Consider the following 22,139-nt stretch of genomic DNA (forward strand, 5'->3'; position numbering starts at 1 on the left):
ATCCGATCTCTCGATGAGATCGGTAACTCTCGATTTGGGTAGGAGGTGGCGTTGACGATCCGACTACGGCCTAGGAGGCAGCGCCTTAGCAATCGATACACCAACTCCAGAGGGTTATTGATCACGCGGGGGCACGATCAACCTGAGCACGAAGGTCTTTGTTCCTGCAAGCAATCGAAGAACAAGCAAGAACAAGATAAATAGCGGATGCAATCTGAAATTGCGAATATACTATATCAAACCAATGTCTCAACGAGACGATATGTTGGAGTATTGACGACGGTAAAACAGGTGGTCTAACCGACACACGTGATTACACGAAAGTAGCAAAGATGGCTAAATTTTATCTAATCAAAACCCAAGGCTCCTTAGGGGGGCTCATGGGGTATATAAAGGAGGAGGGAGAGATATTTTCGTCCACCTTGAGTAAGGAGGCCGAAATCCAACTATATCTCTAACTTTCCTAACAAACTACAACTCTTTAGGAAACAGAAAAACAGATCCGTCAGCTTGTTTTGTCCGCCACGGTCAGCACGAGTCGAATCGCTTGATGGGGCCAGACCTGTTGGAAAGGTCTTGTAATTATCTTTCCAACAAGTACTTGTTTGCTTGATTTGGACTCCGGACGCGGCCTGGGTGATTAAAACAAATTCGGATCTCCTGACAACTCGGACCCGAATCGGATTCAACTTTAATTCGTGATATCTTTCTCTAGCAAGCTCCGAATCATGTGTCGTTTGATTTGTTGGAAAGTAGACTTGATAGGCTTCACTTTGAATATCCCTTTGAAGGCTATCACACTTCATCTTCACTTTGGATTTGTAAAGTTCCATAACTTGGAGGAACATATTTTTCTCTCACGATTTTCTTCATATCAATCCAAGTGTGAGATATTTTGTTCTCTCTAACTATCTCACTCCACCAAGATAAAGCAGCAAAAGTAAATTTACTACTAGCAATTTAAACCTTACGACTATCTAGTACATAGAAGCATGTGAATTGCTCAATTAGAGCTATTTCCCAATCAATATAAGCTTCAGCATCATTATTTTCATCAAAGAAAAGTTCAAAACAATTATTGACGTTACAAGGATTGCGATATACCTTTGCCTTGCCAATGTCAACAAGAGACGAGGAGGATGGATGTGGTGAAAAGCGCTCATGTCGGTCACTTGATAGCATAGGACTATTTTCCATCCTTCGTGTAAGTCCTGTCATGGTTAGTATAAGACAAGAAAGAAAACACAGGAATATGTTCCTATCAACTAATAGGATGTGGCTACAAGTTTCTCAACTCTCAAGCTAAAAATCAAATTCTTACAATGCAAAATAGGAAGGTGATGGCCAGCGGCGTGACCAAGCCCTTCGAAGATTAAATGTATCGATGCCTCGATAACAAACCAACTTAGGTGTAAAATCTGTGGAACTTGGAGGCTTTTGTGAGTAGCAAAGAATAGAAAATAATCAAATCAGCAATACAAAGTTGAAAATATGCTCAATAATGCTAGTCCTAACTGCTGGAGTCGATAAGAACGAATTACAGAAATAATCTAAGCCTAGATACTGAAGAAGGTAGGAATAGATAGATCGAAAGATGGCACAACAAGTAAAACCCTGAGAGTTTTTTTTCTTTTTTTTTCTTTTTGTGGCTTTCTGTTTTGCTTCTTATTCTTTTCTTATGGAATCGTTAGTGCTTATCTGGTCTTTACATCTGCTACTTCTGTCCAGATTTATAAGGTCTGTACGTATTTCTAGAACATTAATTTGATAAACTAAATATGTATTATATTAAAAATATCATTAGAATTGTGACCGAAAGAACTACTCGTAGTTATAAAAAAGTTATCTAGGAACACGCATAGGCCTTTTAAATCTGGATGAAGTTAGTAATGTACGCAAATATACTTGATGCATATGGGAGTAAAGATTTGGACAACACGGACAGAACCAACCATGACTAAGAAAAAAGAAAGTGACAACATTTATAACCCCACCCAAGAACGCCAATCGGAACAACCAGTTTAGGCCAGACCAAATACGCCTTGGATGTTGTCTGCAGGCAAGGGTTAAGATAGAAGTGAATGTCCCTGTGTGCTAGAGATGACGTTTAAGGCCGTAAGCATGATTTATCTCTCCTGGTATGTTTTTTTTTTTGCGGGTGACTCTCCTGATATGGTTAATCGTGGCCAGTACCTACTTCTTGATATGAGAAAGCACAAAGCAGATACAAAACCCTGAGTTCAAGAGCAACTGCCCTTTACATGGATTGATGACTTCAGATCTTAAGAAGTGGAGTATTGATTTATATAGAGATCGCAGAAGGGTTTCCATAGGGTAACCCTACACCAACCCTACACCCTCACATCCGGTAGGGCATCCGATAGCATAATTTCCAGCAGGCAGAGGTTGAAGAGGTCAAAAGGTTGTGAACACGAACAGCAGGCTGTTAAGGTTCAACGACCCAACTCATATATTTCTATACCATAGCATGATTTTTGCATAGCAAACTGCTTATAATGCAAAATCCCAGAAATGTGCATTCATTCTGTAGTTGTACAATATTTCTACAGACAAAACTTCAGTGTACCATGATACAATTGGTGCTTCACGGTTCTACTAGAACATTACCGTCACAACCAAAAAAAATACATAGGTGGCACAACATTGAGTAGCACATCATCTACAACTCACACCAAGAACTACTCCCTCCGTTCCTAAATTCTTGTCGCTGTTTTAGTTCAAATTTGTACTAAAAGAGCAACAAGAATTTAGAAACGGAGATAGTACATGTCACCACATCCAACTCGAGATCTGGTTCTCAAAGTCTAAAAGAAATATACTGCTCATTTGGAACAATTATTGTGACCCTTTGAGCAAAGGTACAAAACAGATATGATGTGGGAAATAAGAGAAAAAAGACAGGTTCACGAATTTACTATTTTGGTCAAATCCTTTCATTATTCATGATTCAGAAAATACTGAACTACCATCTATTTTATGTATTGCATAGCACATCACAATTGTGCAAGTCGCTGCTAAATTCTGCGACCCAATACACATGCAAAGTATGTTAAGGAAGATCGAAATAGAAAATGCTCAACCCCAGTTCTCTTGGAAGAACTTTGCTCAATGTAAATTTAGCTCACAATCTACATCATACCAATTCATGGAGCATACTGATTTCACATGGGAGGAAAGAAAAGCTAACAAAAACCTTGTTAGACCTTAAATAGATCGGACAGAGCTGCACTAAAAACAGAAGTGGTTCCTGTTAAAAGGAGCCAATTGTTGTTACATTAAAGGCTCTTGTGACCCCTAATTACAGATAATTAAGAAACCTTCTTTAAAAGTTGGGTTGTCTCCAATTCATATGGCCAAGCTGTGGCTGCTGGTAGGCCCCCACTTGGGGGCCTGGTGCAGCCACACCAACTCCAACATTAGGACCAATGGCAGACGGGACCTGCTGATGCACCATGGCATGTGGACTTACAATTGAAGGAGGCTGCTGCTGGTGGTACATGCCAGCAAATTGTGCATGCGAGGACTGGGCTGTAGCATTGTAAGATGCATTACCAGGATTTGCCATATAGGCACCAGGTGTTGCTTGACCAGATATGTTATAATATGGGGGACACTGCAAAGTGGGCATCTCTCGAGGAGTCTGAATCCAGATATCAGATGCCTCTACCTGTAAAACACAGCCAGGTCAAAAATATATCAAAAGGTATCATCTTTGACAGTAAACAAACAGGAGATATGAACCTAATATTGGCACAAGCCATCATCCTACATACTTGCACACTAAGTAGTCTACTGCCATGAACAGTTTCAAGATGGAGATGCACTGATGAACATCAATAGAACAATTGGATATCCCTTTTCCTTTCTTTTTTTTGCTTTGCTATAAGGTTAAGATAGGAATTCCTAAATTGGTTATGAAACTCGGTAACTAACAAAGCAAGAAGGTTTGATCGTGCTAACAGTATACTCAAGTGGCATCTGCAACAACCAGAAAATAAATTTGATCAATCTAAATTATCTGGCTCAATACCCAGAAATCTTACCTGTGGAGTTTGTGCATAAATGTTGTTATCTTTGTACTTCATCCGATTAACATCATCCACACCAACTGCAGCTCCAATAACACCAGGAGAACTAATTGTAAAACCAGCTGGGTGAGTGTAATTTCCATAACCAGAAGGGTTACCAGTTGGGACTGGCTTATACTGTGAAACTCCATATTTCACTTGACCTGCAGTTAAATGTGAACCTCCAGCAGGCATCTGAAGATAATTATTTCCATTTGATGCATAAGGGACGTTTGTTGAATAATTTGGCATAGCCATGGGTGGGACATAAACCGGAGGATACAGAGGATGTCGATATGGCATAAAATTCGGATAATGCTGCACATGGATTGGAGGGTACATCTGTGTTGTTTGTTGTTGCTGGGATATATGTTGCTGTTGTGAAGAGATTGCAATAGGGCTGCTGCTCACAAGTTGTGAACTTAGGGCCTGAAAAAGCACAATGGATGAAGGGTTATTACATATCCAAATTCCATCATGGCATAATAGTACTTCCCATCATCAATACATAATATTCGAACTACTCCCTCCTTTCCATAATACAGGCATATTATGTTTTGTTAAGACAAGGCTTCGACCAAGAATTACCCCATTAATATGTGATATGTATTGATATGAAATCACAATTATCAGCAAGTACATTCGAAGACGAATATAGACAAATATAGTGATACCAATCTCATGTCATATAAAACCACATTAATAAAGCAATTCAGGGTCAAAGCTGTGCCTTAATGAAACCTAATATACCTTATATTATGAAAAGAAGTAATCGTTACCAAAGGTTGGTGGTGTTTAAGACTATATTTTCAGAAGTAAAAAAGAGAACAAAGGTAGCAAAAGCTCAAGCTCGTAAACTTGTCGGTTCAACACAGGAAAAGTAAGAAAAACAAGCTTAGCTTTCCATTCCTATTTTAAATTAAGTATAAAGGAATTTTGCTTGGTTATATCCAAATCAATGCAGTCAAAAGCAAAAGGTGCAAGATCCTTAATATCAACCCCAAGGCGAAACGATGACAAACAATAGATGCCAAGCCGCCAATATAAAACCGAAGAAAAGAACATATATCAAAAGTTGGCTGTTGGTCTTGCTTGGACCATCATAGGGGACAACATTAGCGGATTAGATAGGTTTTCTTCCCCTTCCAAAAGCAAAGACGACACACACATATTCTAAACAGAACACATGAGTCCTGGCTGGCCAGCAGCGCTGAAATTTTTTCAAGATCTTCTGCTGCTACTTCCCTCTTCTGGCCGGTAGACACCTTGCTTGTGAGCCCAGGTGGAGTACTTTTTGTGCTTTAGTGCCTACGTGCGTGCTTTTGACTGCGCTTGTCCAAACATTAGCCAGCCAATGCCCTGGATATTAGCATGACTACCGATGCAGTTGCAGACTAGCCAGATAGTTTACAAAGTAATATTTCATTAAATTAGAGAGCATGTCAGGATGGAATATGACTAGACTTATTTGACTAGTAAGACCTAATCAACATGATACTATTAAGGGAAAGAAATTAGAGTCAAACTGGAAGGTGCTAGCCACAAGTAATGGTCCTTGAAAGGTAATGCAAGAAAAGGCAAGTGAGTCTATCAAAACTTGGCTTAGTTAACCAATTGATGGCTAGGTCAATTATAGCTACCTCAGATGTTGAAGGGAGAACTTGTGAATGAACATTGGATTCTGGCATTCTGAATGCTTGCACACTATCTGCTTCTGGATTTACCGAAGTATACCCCTGCTTAGAGAAAGAGCAAACATGTCAAGAGTGAAGGTAGATCATTTATTTCTGATTATGTCCACACAGAGAAGAGACCCAAGTTCAACCGAAATCAATCGAACATTTACCTGAGAAGACGAAGCCAACACCTGTTGGTGCACACTGGGCTGTACTAGCCCATATAACTGTGCGTCACTATTAGAATCTTCATGAGTGTATGTCTGGCAAAAAAGGTATCAAAGTTATCGTTCAACAATTTCTCTGAACAATCAATCAAAACATTCATGTAATAGATAAATAACAACAGAAAATAAATGGCCAACAAAAACTAGCTTCAAACGTCTCAGCGTCAGCAAAACCAACATAGCAATATTTAATTAGGTACTCTTCCTAGTTGACTTACAGAAAAAGCAGCCAAGCTAGAGGTGCTATGAATATTATGGTCATCAGTTGCACCAAGTGGAGTGTCACTCTGTACTATGCCCAGTCCATCATCATCCTCAACTTCTTGACCACTCATCTGTTCGCTATCCTCAGATGGTGACAAGGAAATCTCTGCCGTTGCTGTTGAATTAGTGAGCTGTGATCCAGCTTGGTCATCCCCTTCATCATGTTCAGCACCAAATGCATCCTCTTCAACAACCAGCTCCGGTAAAGGTTCACCTAACTGTACTGGTTGTTCTGATTCTGGAGAAGTCAAGGCCGGTAACTGGTCTGAATCAAACCCAGGAGTGAAACTGCCAAATCTTAATCTTGTCTGCTCATACTCTGGCACACGAAGATGTTCGGGAATAATCACATGCTCCATCTCATGCAGGTTAGCATGAGAAGTTTTGTCACACAAGCTGTTCACATCCAGAACATCAGCGCTTTCAGTTTTGTTATCTAAAGGAGGTACTGCATCTGTCCGACTGTTATCTGTATCATTGGTGGCAGACTTGGTTGTCGATTTTGGCTTCCACTCTTTAACTGCTGCAGTGAGAAAGACAAAGAAAATGAGTCCCTGATTTACAGTCACCTAAGACAAACAAGTTATGCATCTGCCAACGTTTACAGCCCGTTTGGTAACCATCGTTTCATTTCATTTGGTAGAAATGAAATGAAATCCAATTTTTGATAGGATTTCATTTGGTTGAATTTGAATTCCTTGTTCAAAAATCATGTTTGTTTACCACATGGATTTGTAGAGTGAGAGACAATTCTAGAGAAATGATAGCTTTTGGAGAGGAATTGGAATTAGTTATAGTACAATTCCATGGAATTTGAGATTCAATTCCCGTGGCCAATTCTGTGCCAACGAAACAAGTTCGTTTCTGGAATTCGAAATTAATCCCTGAATTCTAAGCTCAAATGATGCATATCAACGAGCTGTTACTGTTTAAACTCATAAACGAAAAGAAAATTATAGACTAAATAAATATTAATCTACACATCAGAAAGCTTCCTCAATGTTTTGTCTACAAATAAGAGAAATAGTGATCTCCAAAAGGTAAAGCCTAGCCTGAATTTTCTTGTGAAGGTAAAAACATTTGTGTGAGAACATATAACTGAGCATTCTGTAAAATAGTGGAACAGACAGTAAACAACTAGTTTACCCATTAAGTCAACCAACTGAAAGTTCAAAACCAATTAGACAATACATTGGCCATATGGTATTTGAAACAGGTTTGTCTTTATCCAAGAGGATAAGGTAGAGCATTAACCTTCACTATTTGTTCATGTAGATATAGACACAAAAATTGCTGGTTACAGAACTTATACACAACTTTTTGGTGAAAAGAGAAACATACACTCCTCATTCTAGGTTTGTGTTTATTCATAAAAAATGAGGTAGACCACTTACCTTTACTCTTTGTTAATGTAAATATAGACGAAAATGTTGGCGGTTACAGAACTTATACACACAACTTTTGGTGAAAAGAGAAACATGCACACCGTTCTCCTATAAATGATAATTTGCATTATGCACAATTACTGAGGGAACACATAAAATGATCGTTGTAACCAAGTTAAGCTTATATTCTACTACTTGATTAAATTTGTTGTTTCCTAACAATCCATCTCTAGTCCTAGACTCCTAGTGACCAATGAACAAAGAGAAAGGGACTTCTATAATGGAGCAAAACATAATGTAAGGAGCTCTCTAAGCTATAATAAAAGTTCTTCTATAAACACCATTCACAGGAGAACATAGCACGGAAAAACAGAAATGACAATTGTCGGAAACCGCATGTATAACATAAGCATCACTGTGAATAGTACCTTTTTGGTTGCTAGCAGGAACCTGGTGATACTTGTTGATGCTATGGTTCACAAAAGGTCTACCAACAGACCGGCCACGAGATACTGTGTCTAGTGCATGCCTATGATTGGGTAGAGCATTTCTAGACATAAAAGCTGAGGGACGACTAGATGGCCCAGCTGAGGCAAAATTCTCCCTTCGAATATTTGCATGGTAAGTACCACTTGATACATGCAACTGTGAACCTGGACGACCAGAATACTGTCTCGGAGCATTAACTACTCCAGCTTCGCGTCGATTGGCTCCAACTGATCCTCCAACAGCTTTGTAATTGGAGGAAGCGTAAGATGGATCAGAATATGGAAGGTGGTGCTCCTTCTGGGAGTTTTTATATGGCTTCGCATGCCTCTGAGCAGTAGCCTGAGCTTCCCTGTTCACCTGAAGCATGCTAGAGTTGTGACTGTTCTTTCCAGTTTGATGCCTGATCTGACCTTCTGAGGTTGTAGCTGGAGGGCGATTTTGATCAGTCTGAACTACAACCCCACTGGAGAGAAACAATCCAGTAAGCAAAGCAGTAATTTAATTTGAAGACTCAAAAATGATGAACAAGTAATGATCAGAAATTCTGGTGTGTGCACCAGCTAGTGCGTGGGGGGCATGTTTAATAATTCCCATTAAGTATTTCAGTTTTGTCTCTAAACTAGAGATTCATTAGTAAATGTTTGTAAATCCAACTGCAACAGGAGTGCGTTTACAAACATGCAAAGATGGAAAGGTAACATATCAGCCCAGACATAGATTGAGTATATGAAAAGCAATGCAGTTTAATATTTCAGTGAACACAACAATGCCTAACCACGATAATATTTCATTACCTACACATAATTTTTTTTTCTACTGCTACTAGTTTACAATTGGCCTACGGAAGATGCGACACAGCTCAGCACTGATTGGTGGAAAAGTAAATACACAAATGAATGTGAACTGCAATCTGAATGATGAAGAGCAAAACTGTAAACAGAAAGAGCCATACAAGAATGCTCAGACAGAGACTAATTTATAATAATGGTTGTAAAATAATATGGAAACGAAGCGTAATTTCAAGAAACATAAGACAGGCATACCTCCTATCAGACACTTGCGTATATGTTGAACCTTTGTGTCCTAGTTCTGATCTGTTCTCCACCACACCATGCCTGTTGTCCCTCACAACCCGAAATTCTCGACTAGGGCCTGCATTACATTTTACCAATTAGGGCAAACGTAGTAGATAAAACAAACACAGTTATGCTGCTACTACAACATCAAACTAGAAACTACGAATGATTAAATGAACAAATATCCTTAAAGGGATGTGGTAACTATCGATGGTAAGAGTATGCTTCATGTTGAAGACAGAAGCAAGTCAAAGCATAGATGCCTTCATAGCAATAATTTTTTTTTAATATACTTCATATCAACCAACTGGGCGCCTTATCCAAGTTAAATCAAGACATTGTTTAAAAATTCATAATAGTATAATGCATAAGTAGCAAATGAGTAAAATAAAAAGATAAGTCCCAAAGCAGTCAATATCACAATTGCTTTTTTTGTCAATTAATAAAATACAATGCTGTCAATACGAGCTTAATACTTGTCAACTCCTACTTGCACTAACCAAATTTTTTGTTTGTCCACTCTAAGAATTTTTAAATCCAAATCTATCTTGTGATACAAAATAATTCTGCCGTTGCATTTCAGGAGGTGCACATAATCCTAAATTCATGTGAATTTAGGGTCATATGTGTCCACCAATTAAGTACTATGAAGAAATAGAATGCTTAATGTGAAACCAAAATTATAACGATAAATGGTGAAGATGCACTATTTAGACAAAGGTGTGTTGAGAGCCAGAGTGAGAAAATGGTGTTTGGGATTGAATACGAACAAAAGTTACTTTAAGGCAAAAGAGAATAAAAGGCTAAAAGCTATACCAAGAGTAACAAAAACATATATGAAAAAAGGCAAAATAACAGGTGAACCACCCTTGCGGTGCAAAAACTCCATAAGAACCATGTCTACAAGTTTCAAAAAGTTCCTAAAAAATTGCATATGTTGGTGGTGTGATGTTCTATAAACATGCAAAAATTCATGTCCAAACTAACATTTGGATGGAATTAAAAAGAGAAATATACAAATGAATAGGGCAAAACAATGAAGCTATTCATGCTGAATTTGCTATTTTCTGATGTCGCAGTTGAGTTTGGACTTGAAATTTTACACGTGCATGAAACATCACTTCCCCAGCATATGCATTTTACTGTGATTTTCACGGAGTTTCCACCGGATACACAATAAGAGACAATAGAGAACAATCTCAAAGGTGCAAGAAAGTAACAGATCGAAATTTTGCAGCAAACATGTAAGAGCAGTTGTACTGTGCAAAAGATTAGAGTAGGGTGCATACAGCATAGCAAAGTTAAATCAAACAAGGAAGCAACAGGCACTGTAAGTTATACATAGGCACAATTTTGAAACACATTTACATTTAAAAGAACACATCTCATATAATTTACGCAAGTTATGACCAAATATATAAATAGTAGGTTTCAACTATTTTACCATATGTCTGACCCTGATTGTAAGCTCTTCTTTGATCATTGCCAACCTTTTGAGTGTGTGGCTTCATCCGTTGGGAACTGTTGTCAACTTGTGTTGCAGCTTCTGCAACGCTCTTATGTCCAGCACTCTGAAAATCAGCAAAAGATGTGTAGTGATGCATATATATTTAAACATAAGCAGTGGATAAACGAGAATGGTTGGGTCATGTCTCCCCCATGCAGTACATGGCCACAACACAAAATGATGAATGAGGGAATAAGAAGGAAGCATGAGGAGGAATCTAGTTCAATTTCAAATCACACATAATGGGGTAGGCAAACCTAGCAATAGCATTCAAACAGACTACAAAAAGAATCACATTGGTGTAAGTGTTTGTTTTGCAGCCACAATTGTGGCCCAGTTAACTTTCTTACACTGTTACACACGTAGGCCCACTTTCTCCCTGGTGGTGAACGTCCGATTTAAGTGCATTCAAAGGCGTAAATGTTGGCACTCAAGCAGTGATCAAAGCTTTGGGTGTTTAGGCTAGAATAAGGAAAGCGGATATTTTTATTCCTATAAAGCTTTCAACAGGTTTCAATTTGAGATAGCAAGTGATAGTACGACATTCTTTTTAAATATGTAGTGTGTTTTTAGTTATAGGCCTAAAGAATGCATAATGGCAATGTGGTACTCTATACATTCTTTCAACCATATAGCAAACCTTCAATAAAGGAGAAGAGAAGCAGATCAAGAGGAACAGCTATCCTATGAGTTATAAATATATATGAAGCTATGGAAAGGGAATTAATGTTTCTGCTCTTATGCTTGGGCCTAGTGTTTCAAAGTTGTGCTCTATAATTTTTGGCATCTCATGCTATTTAAGTACCTAGCACCATAGGTGCGCCATTAGCTTTTAAATGCATTGGCAAATTTAGGTGCAAAGAAATTAGGTCTTATCAAGAATAACCATAAGCGAAATTGGCTATAAAGCACTACTGCAAAGATTAGTGCATAATAGGTGCCATTATTGTGTTTTACAAGCTTCATTTCAACACCGCGTCCAAATGTCACAAAGATTGCAGATATATACCTCTCTTTTCTTGTCCCTTTTGCGTTTCACTTCATGAAATGGATCTGCAAAGATTTGAACTTTAGAAGAGTGACTTCAACAAATAGAATTGATTTTATACAACAACATAAGTCAAACCAACTAGTAATAGGTTGAATGTCACATGTCAGATGTATCTTAAGTGTTATCAAAAAGTATTATGGTAACGAATTAGCAATATTAGGTCGGTTTACAAACATATATAAGGCCTGCTTCCTAAAAGAACTCGGAAAAATATCATTGTACTAAGTTTATGAAGCGAACAACCCTACAAAGATCATTAGGTGCATCATTACAGACTAGTCTTCCCTCCATTGACAAATCAAAACACTAACCACTAAATGGTTAAATTTAACACTACTTGCTCATACACGACCATGGCATATACTACTCCAACAAGGGTCAATAGCATATCAGAAAGCTCACATGGTTGATTTACGAAAATCATCAGGAACAGGAATTACAAAGCTCTCGTCACTAATCCGACGGGATAAACAGTCCACACCAACTTACCAATATACACAGATATACACCTACTAAAGTCAATCTAGGCAGCTCAAATCAAACGTGAAATCACTAGCGGCGCCAGTGAAAGAGAACAGATCGCTTGACTGCTTAAGCTCGAAAACCCTAGACGCCAGTCACAATTCTGCTTGCGCTCCTGCGAACTACGTTAACGACGGCGGTGCCCTACCCAATGCGGGTGGAACGACACGCACGCCCAAAAACCCTAGCTTTCAGCGCGTGGCACGAGATCGAAGCGAACAGATCGGGGAGGGGCGGGGGGTAAATGAAGACCTTGGTTGAGAAGCTTCTGCGCCGTCTCGTTGGGGTCCATGTTGGACTCGCGGAGGGCGTCGTAGATGTCGGCGTCGGAGTGGCCGCCGACGACCTCCTTGATGGACTGGATGGTGGAGTGGATCGTCGGCGCGCGCGCCGTCTTGTCGGAGGGGCGGGCCCCGCCGCTTCCGCTTCCGCCGCCGCCGGCCATGCTTCTCCGGGGAGATCGCCGAAACACTACGCCGGGGGCGCGGGTCGCGGGGGTGGTGGTGCCTTCGATCGCCGCCGGAATCGCATCAAACGACGCGCGCCCCTGGGTTTGGGTCTGGGTTTTGGTCGGGGTGGGTGGTTGGGGCCTGCCGGGCTGGGTGCGTCCGTGGTTCAAAAGGGAACGGTGGTAAAACACGATATTAAATAAAATCGAAAATTGAAAAGACGTTGGGTTTGCCGTTTGCGCGAGGGGCGGGGGCGTGGGGCTCAGCGCACGAGTTTTACGGCGGAGGCGGCTGGTAGGCATTGGACTGATCTAACCCTAGACAGTACGCGGGCAAACACTGCGCGAAGGCCAAGATGGGAACGAAATTCAGGCCCTGAATCGTCCCGCGGCTCATTCGTTCCTCGTGAGTTTAAATATTTTCCTCACTCCGCCCCATCGATAAAAATATTCCATTTTTTCTTAAGACAAAATTTTGATCGATAATAACTTTATTGATATGTACTTGTCAAAATAAAGTTTTTGATATGTAATTTATGCAATAGGAAACCACAATTATCATTAAGAATTTAAGCGAATCTACTGATATAAATTTCACGTCTTAAGAAAACATCAAGTAATTTTTGATCAAAGTCTTGTCTTAACATAACATAATATGACATTTTTTGTGAAAATGATAGACTATTACAACTTGCAATGCCATCTAAATACACTACAAAATGTATCTTATTATCAACATATTGGCACATATTTGATATTATAGATTTTTATATTTTCTAACGTGTCTGTAGTATCTAATGATATCCACTCTTAAATGTAGGCCCCTTCTTTTCGACTTATGATGGGCTTTCCTGGGAAGATGTTCACACCCTGTTTTTTGAAGAAGCAACATGTGAAATTTTGCTAGGCTTAGTTTAGCCTAAACTAACTTGAAAGCCTAACAAAAATTCTAAGGATGACTTCTCCAGTAAATTGGGGGACAAAGCTTCTCAGATAAGATCATCCTGAAAGCCGAAAATAAGGTAACATGGTGCATGTTTTGACTATCCAAATATAATCTTTAAAGGTGAGTAGAAATGTACATAGTGTTTTGTTAATACTTCCAACAGAATAAGAACCACAGAAGAATTGCTTTTGGAGACCCAAAATTCTTTTGGCTTCCCGGCCCAGCGAGATCGCCAGATCGCTTTAGAGAAATAAAAAATGATACCTCCTCTAATCCATAATAAGTGTCACTGATTTAGTACGACTTTATGGACTGGAAGGAGTATATAAAAGTAAAAATTATGAAAAAAATTAAAGTGGATATGCGAGTGTGTGTTACATGTTCGTGAAAATTTCATAGGGGGCATTGTTATTTCTGAGCTACAAAAAAATGCATAAATTTATTAATTTGTTTGATTTTTGCACAACTCTGTGTTTCTTGGCAAAAGTTATCAAGTACATGTCTACATCTATACATAAACAGGAAATATTCATATTTTTGAAACTTTTAATATGATCTTCCAAAAAATATACCAGGCTCACCAAATGTCCACACTTTTTGCAGGCCAAATTGAGATGGTGGATGTTAATACATTTTTCTATGAACTTGGTCAAAATTTAAGAAGTTTGACTTAGGACAAACCCAAACATCTTATATCTGCAAGGAGAGGTAATAGTTTCGGGAATAGTTTCAAACGTTCGACAACCCTCTGTGTGATAATGTCACCGGAGAGGCTGAGGAGTTTTGCTGTTTTGATCAGCCCGCCGCATTTGCTTCTCCTCGAGCAACGCAGCCTGCGGCAGCAGATTCGCTCTGGACATCGACTAGCCGGTACAGATCCCCTCTGCCTTGCTTCTCCAAAGGAAGGCTCTCCCTGCAGATTATCACTGACGTCTCAGAACAAACACAGCACCAACACAAGCGACACCAGCTTAGAAAAGAGAAAAAACAACTACCTTACAGCTCCGATCAAAGATAGGTCAATCTCACCGACGACGGTTGCTTCCTCATGTCCTGCAGCTGCAAGGACTTGACCGAACTAAGCCAAAAACATGGATAGTAGTTAGCTTTCAACCTCAGTGGAAAGTTCTAATCCAAATTATTACTCTGATTCACTGGCACGTAATTTTAGTCTTACTGGTCCGATAAGGCTGGAATGGCCCCAGATCATGTATTCCGACTCCGAGTTGGGGTCCCTTGCAGGCGAGCAGGTCGCCACAAACAACTGAAAACAAGAAAGCTTATGATCTTATTTACATGGATTTCGGTACAACAGGGAATCGAGAACTCATGTGCTGCTGACTGCTGTGATCACCTGATTGTCAACAGCCCTGATGGAGTGAAGTGCGCAGATGCATGAGGAAAAAAAATGTAGAATTAGATAACTGTCTGAAGTCTGAAAACTTGGATGTTCGCGACACCCCGGCTTCAACAAAAAGAAATGCAGACACAAAGGTGATGAAGGCATCATGATAAATAACTCAAGGTTTTAAATTTCTACGAAATTTTGGCAGGCCTCGAAATCATATCATTTCTGTCAAATTTAGGTTTGAATATAATTTAAGCCTAGCATGAAGTAGCTTATGTAATCTTGCTCTACCATAAAATCTAGTACTCCGTACATGCCAGTTTTCTAAAACTAAGAACCAAGTGATTAATTTGTGTAACTTGTTCCGGACAAATTTATGTCTGCTCTATCATAAAATCTAGTTTTCTAAAATTTATGTGTAACTATTTCAACCTTTTGTGTAACTTGTCCGGTGGAATTTCAAACACCTAGTTCTGAAAAATAGTTTCCCAAATGTTGGTCATTTCGGTGGGTTATCAAGATTTTAAACCTTGAAATAACTGACAAAAAAGTGTCACAACAGATGAAAACTAGAGATAGTGGAACCTGGACTTCTGCATAAGGTCCCATAAAAGCTGTCCAGTGCTCATGTTGAATGCAGAAGGATAACATATCAGGTGTGCACCTGCATGGTTAGACAGGGGGCTGGGTTTTTTTAATAGGGAGGCTCTTCTATTGATTAGCATCAACACAACAGTTCGTACTAAAAATTGCCAAGCATACCTCTTGATCGATACAATATTGCCAGTTCCGGAAAGCGGATGTCATGACAAATTCCAACAGCTATCCGTCCAACATCTGCAAGTACAACGATAGATGAGGAATGAAACTGGCAACACAGATAAGAAGCTCAAATGGGTGGCCATTTAAAGGCGTTACAGCTTCTTGTTTTCATGTCAAATGTACAAGTAAAAAGTGAGCCACGATTGTTGGAAAATTGATCTCGGTTAAAATAAATTGATCGAGAGGATAAGTATGAGGGAAGCTCCAACGGGCCACTCCCGAGTCAAACGCGCCTTAATCGGAGGCTCTAACCAATTTTGGTTTCGGTCCCCTGATGTGCAGCGCTACATATAAAAGGGGAGGCCGGCACTCTCACGAGGTTATCCCCATCTTCGTGAGCGCTACGCCAAAACCCAAAATCCCAACGACCCTACCGATCTGGGTAAGCGCTGAAGCATCGGGAAGATCGACTCCAACCACGACGTCCGCTCCGGTGACCGGGCAGTGCCGGTACAGACCGGAAGGACATCGCTACCTCCATCGTACGACTACTTCCTCTACGGCATCTCCGACCATGGTGTCCTCCTCCATCGCACGTTTGATTGCATCTCTTCTAATCTCTCTACTGTTAGTGCTCTTTTGATGGCCAGTGAATGTTTAGGCTTAACCCAACGAATCTTAAGTCCTAACAACGATGTCTATCAGTCTATGGAGTGTGGACACACCTGTGTCAACCACAGTAGGTTCTTGTCCAGCAGTCAAGGTATCAGATTCCCTGAAAGTAATGTCTCCAGGGATGTCAATCCCAAACAAATGCAGCTGAAAAATGTCAATTGTTCAGCAGCCCGTTCACAGGGTCAACTCAGCCCAGTCAGTCACTGCATATGAATCTACTTACTTTCCTATGCTTGGCCTTGATCTCTCCATCAGGCCCGATCACACAGCAGGTGTTGAACAGCTGCCCTGAACCTGAACCTTTCTCGGGTACAGATCCACCTACGATGGTGATCTTCCTGGAAGCCGCCACCTCCGACAGCATCGAGATCGACGGCGACCCTCCGCCGTCTATGTCTTCCGCGTAGCTCGGCAGGGTCTCCATCAAGTATGGGCAGCTCCATATTTCCTGGAACAGAACAGCGTCGCCAAGGAAACACACTTCGTCAGTTCCCATGCCTGGCTACTCTCATCAGTTCCGAGGCTAATCGAAAGACGAAAAGGCGATAATTAGGTGACAGAGAAGGAGGAGGGGGGACTTGCCGGCAGGACGACGAGCTTCGCGCCGGCGGCCGCGGCGGCATGGATGGCGGCGCGCGCGCGGGCGATGTTGCCGTCCTTGTCCGTGGTCACCCGCAGCTGGCACAGCGCGATCTTGTACTGCACCTGCGACATGGCAACAAAACAAGCAAGTGGATGAGTCTTGGACCGAGAAGACAGTGAACTACTCCGTACTTGGTCTTGGCCTGGAGAGGAGAGAGCGACCCGAGGCAACAACCGCTGGTGTCAGGCAACAACGTGCCGTCCGTATGCTACCCCTTCTTAGTTCCTCGTACTCCATACTTTTTTTTTGACGGCAAGAACCCTCTTTATTAACAAGCAGACAACAAGGTTACATCATTAATTAAGGCTCCCTTCTTTTGGGCTTCTAGGACAGCTTCTGGTTCCAGACAGCTGAAGCCCAAAAGAAAGAAAAATTTCTCAACAGTTGTTGGAGGAAGCCCACCCCAAATCACGTGTAAAAAGGGATTCCACGAGAAACTGGTCTCGAGCAGCTTTTTTGGACTTCTCGGCACACACAGGCGAACCATATTTACAACGAAAATGCCACCGCCAAGTTTTTTCCCTCGCGAAACGTTTTTTCTAGACGAGCCTCACGAGCAAATCACCGCGCTCAACCCTAGCGGGATTGCCTCCCTGCCGCCGCCACTCATCCCCCACTCTGCCTTCCTCCTCCCCACCGGCAGCCCGCCTCCTCCCCATCCCCGGCCGCCCCTCCTCCTCCCCTTCCCCGGTCGCCCCGCCTCCTCCCCATCGCCGGTCGCCCCTCCTCCTCCCCATCCCCGGCCGCCCTGCCTCCTCCACATCCCCAGCCCGCCTCCTCCCCATCCCCCACCCCGCCTTCCTCCTCCCTATCCCGCACAGGAGCTCCGGCTTCCCCATCTCCTCCGCAGGTCGTCGCCGGTAACAAGGTGAGCAATTTGCAATGAAGTAGCCACTGTTTCTTGTGTGGTGTTTGCAAATATGTGTGATGTTTGCATGGTGTGGAGTGATGGATTTAGAGGTAAATAGGCACTTTTTCTTGTATGTGTGATGTTTTCATGGTGTGGAGTGATGGATTTAGGGGTAAATAGGCACTTTTTCTTGTATGTGTGATGTTTGCATGCTGTAGGCATTTTAGGCAGCAAGGAATTACCCATTTTGATGTTCATGTCATGTGTATATCAGAGATGGAAAAAGGGAAACATGGCAAAGCTCAATGGGATGTTGTAGCCCATAGGGTTTTCCTTGACGTGTGCATCGAAGAAGTGGAAGCTAATAACCGTCCAACTCAGTGTTTGAATGCCGTTGGGTATGCCAATTTGATATCCAAGTTCAATGACCGCACGAAGAGAAACTATGACCGCAAACAAATGAAAAATAGGTGGGAGGTACTAAAAAAGGACTACAACACATGGAAACAATTGACCCAACGTGCATCTGGTTTAGGAAGAGATCTCAGCACCCATACCATCGCAGCCAGCGATGACTGGTGGGAAAGTGAGATAACGGTATTCTCTTTTTCATCTCATTTCCATTCCTTGTCATTTTACTTGTATGGTATGTCAAACTGATGTGCTGCTGTGATTTACTTGTGTTTTTTCAGAGATGTCCTGATGCAAGCAAGTTTAGAAATGCTCCACTTCAAGATGAGGAGAAGATGGCCATTTTAGGATGAGAAGGTCAGTGTTCCACCCGTTACATGATACCCTTGTTGAGAAATATGGTTTACGGTCGAGCCGTAACATGTCATCCAAAGAAGCATTAGCACTGTTTTTATGGACTTTGGGAGCACCTCAATCAAACATTCAAGCTGCAAATCGATTTGAACACAGTCCATCTACAATTAGTAACAAGTTTATGGAAGTTTTGATGTGTGTGGACCGAATGGCTGGTGATTATATTGCACCAATTGATCCTACTTTCACACATGTTCATGAAAAACTAAAAAAGCCAAGATTTTGGCCTCATTTTAAGGATGCTATTGGAGCAATTGATGGAACACACATTCCTGTCATTGTTCCGGCTGAGCTGAAAGTCATTCATACCAATAGGAAGGGCTATACAAGTCAAAATGTCCTGGCAATGTGTGACTACGATATGAGATTCATTTTTGCTGTTCCTGGTTGGCTTGGATCTGTCCATGACACTCGTGTATGGAGTGATGCTAGGGCGGAATATGATACTTTCCCACACCCTCCACAAGGTAAATCCATTGTATACGCATTGTTACAACTATTCCAAATAATGTTATTATTGTTCCAATATTCACTTTTATCTCAAATTATAGGAAAATATTATCTTGTTGATTCCGGATATCCAAACAGAGTTGGGTACTTAGCTCCATACAAAGGGCAACGGTACCATGTACCCGAATTTGAAAATGCTCCTCCTGTTGGGATGCAAGAGATGTTCAACTATTGCCATTCATCTCTACGCAATGTCATTGAACGAGCATTTGGTGTACTCAAGAGGAAGTGGCCAATTCTACAAGGCATACCAGCCTATCCAGTGTTGAAGCAGAAGATGATAGTTAGTGCATGCATGTGTTTGCATAACTACATTCGTGACAGTAAGCTGCGTGATGAGCATTTTGATAGATTTGAGAGGGGGGCCTATGTTCATGAGGATGGGCCGACAGGCGTCAATGCTTTAGTTGGAACCGATGATGGCACCATGAGTGCGATACGTGATGGTATTGCAGCGAGTTTGGTAGCTTGAATGATGCTACTTAAGTACTCCTTTTGTGTAGGATAAGACATTTGAGACCTTTCCTTTTGTTAGACTTGTAATATGTACTATTTTATTATGTTTAACTTTTATTTTAACTGTCATTTATGTGGTAAAACAGTCTAGTATACCCATATTAACAACCAAACAAGTCACAATTCAGCTTCAGGGGCAACATGGTCCTTTCACACATACATCAGACAACAAGCTGCATTTTCAGAAGCTGAAAAGAAGGGAACAGGATAGCTTCTCAGGGCTTCCTGTGGCAGCTGTTTCTCCCAGAAATTAAGCTGAAGCTGGTTTCTGGAGAAGCTCCAGCCGAAAAGAAGGGAGCATAAAAGAGGGAGGATGCCAGGGGGAGGGCTTTCAGCCCAGGAAGAGGGGGTGGAGCACCAGGCCATTTTCGCCAGTTCATGGGCCACGGCATTTGCCTCCCTACAACAATACTCGACAGAACATTTAGTAAAATCCAGCAGCATCTGAGAACAATCTTCCACAATCGCAACAGCAGGACCATAATACTTGTCCATCCCATTCAGGGCCCCAACTATCTCCGCATTGTCTGCATTGAGGATGATCCTGGAGCAGCCAAGCGAAGTGGCCAGCAAGAGGCCAAGTTTTACAGCCCTTGCTTCCGCGGAAGCAACATCAGAGACGAAATCCAGTCTCGCATTTGCCGCAGCCACAAAGTCGCCAGCATGATCTCTGATAATTACGCCCGCCGTTCCTCGCAACTCATCACACGGAAACCCCGCATCAACATTTATCTTCACAGAGTCAAGGGGAGGTCTAGACCATCCCCCTTTCTTAGGAATTGCTTTGCTCAAAGAAGCCGAAGCATAGTTCTCAATGAGACTCAAGATAGAGAAAACCGCACGATCAATGGGGGACAAGGTTCGTCATGTACAAATTGTCTCCTCTGCCACCACAGATGCCAGGTAACCACGGCCACTGTCTCATGGAAAAGCTTTGCTGGGGTATGGGACTGAAATTTGGAACACAACAAGGCCTCCAAAACCGTTGGGCCCGCTCTGTCTCTCTCACACGCTTCGTTAACAACATCCGAAAGTCCCAATTTTGTCCAGATCGACTTAGCTCTGTAGCACAAAAATAGCAGGTGCTTGATATCTTCAGGGGCTTGTTTACATCTAGGACATTGAGGGTGAACTTAACATGTCTGTCAGCTAGAACAACAAAACAGGGGAGGGCACCATGAAGGGTCTTCCAAATGAAAATTTTGATCTTAGCCGGAACTCTCAAATCCCAGATTAATTTCCAAATCGGGTGATCTGCCATTGCTCCCTGACCGCCACAATCATAAATTCTTCGCCCAAACTGGTGGTTCCACTCTGCGTGGTACGCCGAGCGAACAGAGAAAGTATGTGTCTGAGTAGGCTCCCAAGCAACAAAATCTTCCAGCACATTATCTGAGAGTGGGATCGCCAAGATGCGTTGACAATCCACCAGCCAAAACGTTTGGTTAATCAGCTGAACATCCCACTGTCCCGTTCGAGGATCAGTAAGATCTGAAACGCTCGAGAGAATGTTCTGCCCTTGTCGACTAATCACCCTGTGAGAAGTGCTGCCCGGGATCCAAGGGTCCTCCCAAATGCCAATACGAGAACCATCTCCCACCCACCAAATGGCACCCAACTTAAGAGTTCTAACTCCCGCCATAATACTCTACCATGTGAACGAGGCTCCCTTCTTCAGATTAGTGGAGAGGAGGTCACCATCAGGAAAATACTTAGGTCTTAAAATAGAAGCACACATGGAGTCCAGATTGTCTAGGAGTCTCCAAGCTTGTTTTGCAAGTAACGCAAGATTAAAGCAGTGAATGTCCCTGAAAGCCATGCCCCCCTGTCTCTTTAGGACACACATTTTCCACCACGCAAACCAGTGCATTTTCTTCTTGTTTGCCTCATCACCCCACCAAAAATGAGAAATTGCGTCAGTGATCCCTTTGTAAGTTGTTTTTGGGATTTTGAAGACGGACATCGCATAAGACGGCAGTGCTTGGGCAACCGCTTTGATTAGCACTTCCTTTCCCCCAGCCGAAAGCATCTTCTCCTTCCACCCACTAGTACGTTTGACCACTCTATCCACCAGGAACTGGAAACAATCTGATCTATCTGCACCCACAAGAGATGGCAAACCAAGGTACTTATCAGACAAAGCCTCAGCCGCAATATCTAGTGCACCGCAGATGTTTTCCCTATCCAGCTCATCCACGTTGGGGCCGAAGAAAATGCATGATTTCTGGGTACTAACAAGTTGACCCGAGGCCAAACAGTAAGCATCAAGTAAGTTCTTTTCCTTTGGTTTTCTTCTTAATGGTGTGGAAGCATTCGTAAGCAATTAAAATA

The 22,139-nt window shown here is 41.7% G+C and overlaps 3 protein-coding genes across 4 annotated transcripts; 1 reads left to right on the top strand and 2 right to left on the bottom strand.

Moving 5' to 3' along the window:
• Positions 1-3,086: 3,086 nt before the first annotated feature.
• Positions 3,087-12,936, bottom strand: LOC100833454. Of its 2 annotated transcripts, none has more exons than XM_010229577.3 (10): positions 12,538-12,936; positions 11,722-11,765; positions 10,650-10,776; positions 9,173-9,281; positions 8,069-8,592; positions 6,210-6,775; positions 5,935-6,027; positions 5,729-5,824; positions 4,065-4,517; positions 3,087-3,688 (listed from the first exon to the last, which is right to left on the bottom strand). In XM_010229577.3, exons 1-10 carry the CDS (start codon positions 12,728-12,730, stop codon positions 3,344-3,346), a joined length of 2,550 nt encoding a protein of 849 aa, XP_010227879.1. In that variant the 5' UTR covers positions 12,731-12,936; the 3' UTR covers positions 3,087-3,343. The 2 variants fall into 2 exon arrangements, with proteins under 2 accessions (XP_010227879.1, XP_010227878.1); XM_010229576.3 differs by having other exon boundaries at positions 6,210-6,778.
• Positions 12,937-14,194: 1,258 nt separating this feature from the next.
• On the bottom strand, positions 14,195-17,267 carry LOC100833757 (omega-amidase, chloroplastic). Its single transcript, XM_010229579.3, has 9 exons — positions 17,047-17,267; positions 16,688-16,912; positions 16,515-16,608; positions 15,790-15,864; positions 15,613-15,691; positions 15,034-15,049; positions 14,857-14,943; positions 14,675-14,757; positions 14,195-14,592 (listed from the first exon to the last, which is right to left on the bottom strand). Exons 1-9 carry the CDS (start codon positions 17,176-17,178, stop codon positions 14,475-14,477), a joined length of 909 nt encoding a protein of 302 aa, XP_010227881.2. The 5' UTR covers positions 17,179-17,267; the 3' UTR covers positions 14,195-14,474.
• Positions 17,268-18,930: 1,663 nt separating this feature from the next.
• Positions 18,931-19,764, top strand: LOC100834066 (protein ALP1-like). Its single transcript, XM_003560904.2, has 2 exons — positions 18,931-19,249; positions 19,334-19,764. Exons 1-2 carry the CDS (start codon positions 18,931-18,933, stop codon positions 19,762-19,764), a joined length of 750 nt encoding a protein of 249 aa, XP_003560952.2.
• Positions 19,765-22,139: the final 2,375 nt, after the last annotated feature.

This window comes from Brachypodium distachyon, chromosome 1 (genome assembly GCF_000005505.3).
Source record: "Brachypodium distachyon strain Bd21 chromosome 1, Brachypodium_distachyon_v3.0, whole genome shotgun sequence".
Classification (NCBI taxonomy): Eukaryota; Viridiplantae; Streptophyta; class Magnoliopsida; order Poales; family Poaceae; genus Brachypodium; species Brachypodium distachyon.